Source organism: Gobio gobio (genome assembly GCF_949357685.1).
Source record: "Gobio gobio genome assembly, chromosome: 2".
Classification (NCBI taxonomy): domain Eukaryota; kingdom Metazoa; phylum Chordata; class Actinopteri; order Cypriniformes; family Gobionidae; genus Gobio; species Gobio gobio.
In genome coordinates, this window is record NC_137098.1 from 52,415,732 (window position 1) to 52,425,694 (window position 9,963).

Genomic DNA, 9,963 nt, shown 5'->3' on the forward strand with positions numbered 1-9,963 from the left:
GCGAGAAAGAACTTCATCCAGTGACCATACACACCTGCACACCTGCCTGAGGTCAACATCTTACCTGCACACACTTTGGCTTTGAACTAGGATCCACATCTACAGGTAAACTTTGCTTGTTTCCCTTTAAGACTCTAATATCTGATTATTATAAATGTAAAGTGGATGTCTTGGTGTGAGATTAATATTGATGTAAGCCTGTAATGCTGATTTCTCTATTATCCATTATTAATGCTGTAGACGAAAGTTATTTCCATGACTTTCCCCTCAGGGAAGTAATTTTTTATATTTATCTATCCATCCACCCGTCCATTAGACGGCAGTGAAGGCAAGTTTCACATTTATCGCTCTAAAGAGTTTCTAATTCAATCTCTGTGTACTTTCATGCTGCCAAAATTCTGTATACTTATTCAGAATTGTTGGATATATTCCTGTAATGATATCCTTATTGTAACAAATGCTATAGCCTATGTAAACGATTACAAGAACTATGTTACTTTTTCAAGTAGAATCAAAATCTTTAAAGTATGGACCTTCTTGAATTATTGACTAAACACTTTTCCACATAAAAAAATTATATATATTTATATATATAATTTTTTTATGTGGAAAAGTGTTTAGTCAATAATATATATATATATATATATATATATATATATATATATATATATATATATATATATATATATATATATATATATATATATATATATATATATATATATATATATATACAGTAAAGGCGAGAAAGAAAAGAGAAGAGTGAAAAAATAAATCTTTTGAACTTTTGAAATAGAATTTTCACAAATAAAAAACTATTAGCCTATCATTCTCCAAAGATGCGTACATATATATTATAAACATACTGGACAAAAAAAACACATTGATAATTGTTATGAATTGTTCCATACACATACAGGATGAATGCATGGACCAGACACATGTGCTGATAATAAAATGGAGTTACTCAATGAGTAGCAAAAGCGTTTACAGCATGGAAACATTCATTCACATTGCGAGGGGGAAGTGTCAGGTTCATTATTTTTATTATTTTGACAACTCCAAATAATGGACTCCCAAGACAATAGTGAGGAAAGTCTTGTCAGTTTTCTCAATTAGGTAAATTGTTCTTGTAAAGGGCCGAATGACTTAAATGTTTATGTAAATGGTATGAAATCATTTATGCACTTGAATGATTAAAAGATGTGTCATAATGGTTGACCTCAGATTTAGCCACTGGTCCGGAGTACAAAAAGCAATGCAAAAATGACTACATTTGATAATGGCTCTGAACTATGATTGAATTTACTTAAATTTCTTCAACTCTGGCAGGTTAACATCACCATGTTCCGCTGTGTAACATCTGACCTGGTAGTTCTTATGTTGCCTGTGGTTCTGTTGGTGTTGCTAATGCCCCTCAGCTGGAGTTTCCAAGCCCTGACTCCTGGCTGCCACCTTTACCGTGAGTGGAAACGACACAATTTTTAACAAGCACCCAACTCATTCTTAAACAATAAAGTACTGATTTAGCCCTCTGTCTTCCCATAGCATTTAACGTGACCATACGCACAGACAGGCGAGGTACATGTCGAGGAACTCAAATGGTGTACGCTTGTGTGGGCTACTGCGAGTCCAGCGCGTTCCCCTCACGCTACTCTGTGCTGCTGGCCTCCAATTTCACCCACAACATAACGTCCGCTTCCCGCTGCTGCACCATTAGCAAGGATGCCAAGGTACAGCACTGTTGCAATGTTCTAACCATTAGTATTTAGTATTACTTTTAGATTTTACATCGGAAGAATTATATGAATTACAATGACTAAAGACTAACAATAAATAACAATTTCCACCACCTATTTTATTCCATTAGGTACACTATTTCAAAATATAGCCTACTGACAAAGCATTTACTAATAAAAATTTTATTCATATAGATATTTCCTTTATTTCTGTCTGTCTTTTCTCAGATCAAAGTTCGTCTGCACTGTCCTCGAGGCCGTCACCATGATGATATCGAGATTTTAACTGCACGTGCCTGTCGGTGCAACATGTGTCACAAATCCCGTTACTGAGAGCCCACGTAAAGAATGCCTCACTCATGCTGTACCCCAGCAAACATTATGACGTTTAATGACCGTTGAAAAGACGTCCCTCCGACACGTCCCGTCATGGTTGAAAAATAGTTCCAAAATGAAAGTTGAACGGACGTCTTCGACGTCATCTGGCCGTGAATACCACGTCTTTTCTGCGCGCCCCTGGACGTCTAAATGCGTCGTCTTCTGGATGTTTAAATGTGTCGTCTTCTGGATGTTTAAATGTGTTGCTGCATAATTTAAGTGTGTATATAAAATAATCACACACCCATTGTGTAACATCGTAAAATGCAATCAATTATGTCTTGGTTTTCACATTTTGACAGGTTCTAAAAAGGTTCAAAATCGGTCCAGTCAGACCTGAACGTCCATGAAACGTTTTAATCACGTGTACATCACAAACAAGAACACATTTGTGGACATAAGCAAAAAGAAGCATGTTCTGATTTAGCAAAACATTTTATTTTTTTGAACAGCCACAGATTTTCTTCTTTCATTAATGTTTAACATCCATTAACCAAACTAAAATAACAATTACAAAATACTGAATTATCATTATATAAAGGGATAGTTCACCCAAAAATTAAAATTAATTTACTCACCCTCACGTTTCAAACCTATACATTCCACATTTCTATGTTCTGCTGAACACAAAGATGTTTTAAAATTCTTTTGTAACCAAGCAGGTCTCGCCTCCCATTAACTACCATTGTAGGGAAAAATGATTATGGTAGTTAATGGGAGGTGAGAACTACTTGGTTACAAACATTCTTCAAGGGTCTTTTCTGACCCCAATGGACGTTTGCTCAAATAAAAAGTTCCCTTTGTGCAAATGGCATGAGACTTTGTACGGTTGTCAACACTCTCTAAATCTACAAATAAAAACAATTAATTGGATTGATATCTGTTTTTATGTTCGTGTGACAAAAAAAAGTCACACTCAGGCTGCTTAGAACAAATTTCATCCTCAAAAACAACAGAACATGCATACAGAAATGAAGTGGCACACTTCCAACAATGCATAAAACATCCACAATGCAAAATGATCATGCTCAAACACACACATACAGGAATATTTGTTCAATTTGTTATTGCTGTTCAGTTCATAGCATTTTGATGTTCATGTTGTGTATTGTTTACTCAATATGTAATAACTTAATTTCTGTAAATTTTTGTTCTGTTACAGTTAGTAACTGAAGTGTACATTCAATTTGTAGAATTATAAGAAAATCAGATGTTTGAAATAAAATGATAAATTCTAAAGACTCTGGTTTGATTCTAATCATAATGTAACATTGAAAAAAAATTCAGTACAAAAAAAATACTAAACTTTGACTAAATTAATTAATTTTAATTGTTATAATTGTGATTTCATAACATTTAGATATGAATCCAACTGTAAGATACTTGTGAAAAATGTCTTTCAGTCAGTCACATAGTAAGCAAATAGTGGAGCTTTGCAGCCATTTACTGGTAAAAGTCTTTTTTTTATTATTATTATTATAAAACTGTATTTTCCAAAGGATGGGCAAAAATCTTACACTAAACAATGTCAAATTATCCATGTTATCCCCACGAATGAAAGTTAGAATTTTGGGTCTTTTATAAAGTGAATTTTACATAAACTGATTTTGTGTTTTAATTTATTTATATAAATTTAACAATTATTATAAATTCTCCAAAAACTGCACAGATGTTGAGTAAAAACATTAATAAACATAGTTTATAAAATTACATTTTGTTGCCTGGGGTCTGTGGAGTCCCTCTTAATTCCCAAATTAAGAGGGTTAAACAAGGGTTAGACATCTTTTTGTTCAGCAGAACATAGAAAGGTATACAGGTTTGAAACACGAGGGTGAGTAAATGACAACAATTTTCATTTTTGGGGGAACTATCCCTTAAACACATTAAAGTAGTTATTTTGTTTGTAATTTTTTGTAACCATCACCAACAGCTCTTCCTGGAGAGTGATTCAGGTGTTCTGCCATTGCTGCATCAATCTCAGAGTCCACCTATTCACAGCATCTGAGGGAAGAGAATATATTTATTTTTAAAATAATAGGAAAAATTTGAGGTAAATGACATGCACTTATTTTCAAAATGTATTGCAAAAATGATCTCACAGCTCAATAAAAAATAAATAAAAACATGCAACAAGATGAATGAATCATGAGTTAAACATAAGAAAAATGTAATCAACATGCATTACATTTTATTTTACTCTATAAAAGATGTTCTGCTCTAAATGGGTGTTAGTGGGGGATGGAAGCATTACTTTCTGAAAGAAACTCTCAAAAGGCTACATTAATAGGTTACAGTAATAACTTGTGCTGTATAATTAAACGTGTTTAAGTTGAAAGTAACGTTTAGCCTACTAGCTAATTAGCCAAAACTCAAGTAATTCTCTGTTGACAACGTGGGCCTCATTTCTTTCGGTTCCTTCATGTTAAACAAGTAAAACTCAAGTAAATTTATCAAATACTACAAAATGTACTTACCCAACAGTAGATTTTTAATAATATATCAAACTCTCTCCGCAAGTCCTCTTCTCCTCGTGGTTGTAATGTAGACAGGAACTGGAGAACGGAACGCTATCTCGCGAGATAATCTATAATATCGCGGGATTTTGAAATATCGCTAGATTTATTAATATCTTTTGTTACTACATCTTGGCAGCACAGTTCAAGTCAGACTTAATGGTTATAGGATATATTACTGTTTTACATATGCATAGGCTACATTCCATAAAAATAATAAAAACGAATACATAAAACGGGTTGAAATAATGACTAAAATGCAGTGGGTTCACAATCACTTAACCACACAGAGCACTTTGTGATTTTAAATATATTTAGCCTATATTCAAAATAAATTAAATATAGGCTAAATCTTGTATTTCATAAAGGTTTTTTTATGGGTCTTGACTGGACGTGTACGGGACGTCAGTGGACGTCTATTCACAACCTCTTAAAAACTACTTGGGGCACTTAAATTAATTATTGCAGTATTAACCATGCAAGGTGTAAGCAGCTTCTGCATATTTCACAATGATTTCATAGAGGGTCATCATGGACTATAAATGCACGTGTAAAAGACGTCACCATAGTGACGTCCTCTTACGACGGATTCACAACAGGGTATATATTGAACTACACATAGCTAAAAGTCAAAGTAACTATTATACATGCAACCGGAGAGAACTGTAGACAGGTACAAATGTATCTGAGTGCATTTTTAAGAATGTTCTGTGTTACATACTTTTACCGATTTATGCCGTCCTACCGCGACTATTTTTGGCCAGGGACACGACGTTGCCGTCGGACCAATGTTTGCTGGGACTGGACACCTGCGAATGCTGTGCAATTATGAAAATATGCTTCTTCTTTTTTTAATTAAAATAATTGTCTGACTTTACCATTTTCATTTCACTTGTAACTAGAAACGTTTGGGTCAGTAAGAATTTTGAACATTTTATTCAGCAAGAATGCATTCAATTGATCAAAAGTAACAGTAGCCTAAAGATATTTATAATGTAACACAAGATTATTTTTTCAAATAAATGCTGTTCATTCTAACGCTCTGTTCAAAGAATCATGTTAAAAAAATGTAGCAGTACAACTATTTTAAACATTGACGATTTTTTTTCTTGAGCAGCAAGATCAGCAAATCAGCATATTAGAATGATTTCTGGAGGATCATGTGACACTGAAGACTGAAGAAAATTCAGCTTTGCCATCACAGGAATAAATAACTTTTTGTTATTGTAAATTGTGATAATATTTCCCAATATTAAATTTTTTACTGACTTGGTGAGCCTTTTCGTTCAAAACCAAAACCAAAATCTTACCAACCCCAAACTGTTTAACGGTATATAATGCAATTATTAATATCATTTTTTCTTTTGATCTTTTATCTAAAGTTCTAAGATGACACAGCATGAGTGAAATGTTCTTGAATGTTGTGTAAAGACAGAAAGTAAAATTCTTCATGCATCAATTCAATAGAAAAAAAATGGTTTAAAAAAAAGCATCAGATACTCTCTTATAGTTCAAATAAAAAAGTAATTTGTCTAATGTCGGTGCCACCTTATGACATAAAGAATGTATCTTACCTAATATATATATTTATAAGGTGATGTTTGCACAAAATGTGTCTAATCTGTTGAAATAAAGGAGTACATGGCATTTTCTTGTGTTTTATTGTTAAATCATGTTTTTTTCTTCTAATGCATAGCTAATAACTGTGATAATTTTTGGCATAGTAAGCAAAGAAGATTTGTGTGTGTGCCTTTAAAAGGTCTCACACTCTGTGTGGTTTGAGGAGCAGTAGGTGCAGTCACACTGTAAGGCCTGAGGGTAGTGATAGATGGGGGAGATGCCAGGGTGACAACCTGGTAAGCGCGCTGTCAGGTGGCGTGTACGGCTGTAGGTGCAGACACGGTGGTGCCTCTGGATATACGGCGGCTCCAGAACTGGCCTCTGTGATGTCAAAACACACAACAACACATATATGTCATGCAGAAATATAAATATATAAATAAGTTTATTATAGCAGGTTTCTGTCACCTCCCAGGTGTGGCAGCGGCCCCAGCATGCGTCGGTGCTTATGCGCAGACTCCTGCATCCAGGCTTCTTTGCCACAAAAGTAAATTCACGTACCGCACAGCCACGAAAACTCTGCAAGGTCGTCACAGCCATGGTGGAATAAAAGCCAGGAAACAGGAGCAGAAAGGCCACAGCGGTCACTGAGAAGCGGTCGAAGTACATTCTGAAAGACATTATGATGACTTTTCATAAAAGATAACATGATATCACTTTTAAAGCATTACTAAAAAAGTTTTTCTGAATCTCTGACATTAATAGCAAGGATTCACAGAAATTTTCGGGACTACTTTCCCTTACCTGTTCCATTTAAAAAAATTAAAAATTAAAACAAATACCAAAGGAAAAAATATACCTATTCAGTCATATAAGCCTACCTTTTAAGTATGATATGATGAAACATATTACACACAAAAAAATATGAAATTGATATGTGGTAATGTTACAATATACGCATAAGTAGGCTATTTGTGTGCGTTGTCCTACTTTACCACTATATTCACCCTTAGAAAGTAACTGACCTTAAATTATGTGTTCCTCTGATTGCAATTGCATATATGTGACCAACAGACGTCGCCAGCGTGCAGTATTACTGGGGTTTGTCTGGTAAGAATCTTTTTATTTCTTTATTTTTATACAGTCTATGGGTAAGACATTACTGGTTTAAGGGATTGTTCAACCAAAAATAAAAATTCTGTCATCATTTACTCACGCTCAAGTTGTTCCAACCCGGTATGAGTTTCTTTCTTCTGCTAAACACAAAGGAAGATATTTGGAAGAATGTTTGTAACAAAGCAGATCTCATCAGCCATTACCATAGTATTCTCCCCACTATGGTAGTCAATGGCTGCCGAGATGTGCTTTGTTACAAACATTCTTCCAAATATCTTCCTTTGTGTCCAGCAGAGCAAAGACATAGACAGGTTTGGAACAACGTGAGCGTGACTAAATGATGACAGAATTTTCATTTTTGGGTGAACTATCCCTTTAAAAGCTTCAGAAATCCCTGTTTCGACACACATTTTCTTGTATAAGTATAAGACATAAACAAGACGTTAATTTTGTCATCTTTTTAAATCAGAAAAGTACGTTCCAAAGTGCTTTATTCATTAACTCAAATGTAACAAACGCAAATTAGCCTACATCATGAGCAAGCAAACTTGTGAAATGATAACTAGCCTACTATTTAGCTAAACAGGTTTTTTTATTGTTATTATTTAAGAGTAATAGGCCGAGGTTTTGTCGTGCAGTTTGACCCAATAGAAAGCAGTATAAATGTAAAGAAATATAATTTATGAAACTAATTTAATGATTTATTTATGAAACGAAACTATCACGCAGTTATGGAGGGAAACAATCCAAGAACAAATTTGCTTTTCATTTTTTGTTTTTGTTGAATTTAATGTAACAATATTTTGGAAATGTACAGTTTTATAATGTAAGAGCAAGTAATCATTCATTACATACCTTTTCAATTTTAGCCTATGTATATAAAATATGGTCATCTAACAGAGGGGGAAACAGCTCTGGTCACGTGAGTATTGACACCTGCCAGGTAAAATGTTTACATGAAATCCAGACACCTTGCTTTTCCATCAAAAGTCTTTCTGAACGCGTTGGGATTAATAGGCCTTCGTTAATGACACTGACGCGAGAAATTAATCCGTATGAAATTACACAAAATAGCAATAAAACAAGACACTCACCTGTTTGAGTCCACAAGCAAATGACAGAAGCTTATGGGAAGAAAATTACCAAACCGTGTCGCTTAACCGACTGCCTTGCTGTTTTAAAGCCCGTTTATAGGACAATCTGACATCACTCTAATTATAATTCCCATTAATCTAGCATGGAACATTACAACACACACTACATGTAAACTTAACCAAACATGTTTGAAACATCTGCTCGTGTTTTAGGAATGAGCTGAATGACATCAGCTTCATTTCAATGGTGTGAACAAATGTTAGCGGACTGACTAAAACTAAAGGAAAAAGGGTCAGCTTTGAATCAACACGTTTCAGAAGAAAAGGTTTAAATACTGTATGCTACTAGAGAGTGGGGGAAAAACAGATGTGTCAAAAGTTTTGAGTGAAAATAATGACAAAAGTGTTCTTGATGCTGAGTTTTCATGTTTACATCCCACTTTTATACATTCATAGGCCTATCCCAAAGCCGCTTGTCCCCCAAAAATACATTGCTATGTTTAAACACAAGACATTGATCAAAAGGACAGTGCAACTCTAGTTTAAGTGATGCTACGTATGCATACAATTTCAGTCCATATTTATTGCCGTGTCTATTCTATTTCATTTTCTTTTCCATTTTGTTTCTATGAAATGTAATGTTTCTGCAGATACCAGAGGTCAAACAAAGGGTGTTAATCCAGATGCTTTCTTTTGAACAAGAACAAAAGTCATGTTTGCTTTTCTCATCCTTTTCTCAAGACAGACTACTGTAAATGAATAATCAACAGTGGCAGTTCATTTGAGTGTTGACGCACACTCAAAGTGAATGGTACATTCTGATCTAATCCCTGTTTTCTTCTAAACTGTAATAAACTTCTCTACAACATCCACACATCAGTCTCTTCCTAAGCTTTCTCGGTATGCCTACACACACAGTTCCTTCTCATTAACAATACTCTACATCAATAAATATAAGCGACAAAAAAACAAATATACAAAAAATTAAGACAAAAATAAGACTCTGTCCTCTCTTGAAATTGTACTGAAACACAAAAAGAGAATGTTTGCAAGCAATTTGATGAAATTAAATAAATAATAATCAAATAAATAAAAAATAGCCAGACACACATTATTCAAAACAGATGAGAATATTGCTAAATTAAAATGTTTTGAATGGTATATATATATATATATATATATATATATATATATATATATATATATATATATATATATATATATATATATATATATATATATATATATATATATATATATATATATATATATATATATATATATATATATATATATATATATATATATATATATATAGATAGATAGATAGATAGATAGATAGATATAAAAAAAAAACATAAGAACAGGCTAAAGTGTTGTCACTTCAGAACAAGTTTAGTTTTACCTAGCAGCATACTTCAGTCATGTTTATGAGGTGCTACACTAGAATACCCCCAACACTATAATCAGACATAGATATCATATTTATAGATATATATATATGTATATAAAAACATCAGTTATATTAGCATAGAAGTAGTACTTATAGAATAAGCTGTAGAA

At 33.5% G+C, this 9,963-nt stretch overlaps 2 protein-coding genes and 1 long non-coding RNA gene across 3 annotated transcripts; 1 reads left to right on the forward strand and 2 right to left on the reverse strand.

Moving 5' to 3' along the window:
• Positions 1-3,715, forward strand: gpha2 (glycoprotein hormone subunit alpha 2). The gene is made up of 4 exons (XM_079842560.1): positions 1-105; positions 1,333-1,462; positions 1,549-1,733; positions 1,968-3,715. The coding sequence occupies exons 2-4, from the start codon at positions 1,345-1,347 to the stop codon at positions 2,070-2,072; spliced, it is 408 nt and encodes a 135-aa protein (XP_079698686.1). The 5' UTR covers positions 1-105; positions 1,333-1,344; the 3' UTR covers positions 2,073-3,715.
• LOC307142047 lies at positions 2,534-4,684 on the reverse strand. Its single transcript, XR_013818414.1, has 2 exons — positions 4,592-4,684; positions 2,534-4,118 (listed from the first exon to the last, which is right to left on the reverse strand). It is a non-coding gene; the product is annotated as an uncharacterized lncRNA (long non-coding RNA).
• Positions 4,685-6,382: 1,698 nt separating this feature from the next.
• LOC307118258 (glycoprotein hormone beta-5-like) lies at positions 6,383-6,859 on the reverse strand (the record flags this gene model as incomplete). Its single annotated transcript, XM_079803824.1, has 2 exons — positions 6,383-6,571; positions 6,659-6,859. 2 exons carry the CDS (start codon positions 6,857-6,859, stop codon positions 6,383-6,385), a joined length of 390 nt encoding a protein of 129 aa, XP_079659950.1.
• Between the last annotated feature and the right edge of the window lie 3,104 nt (positions 6,860-9,963).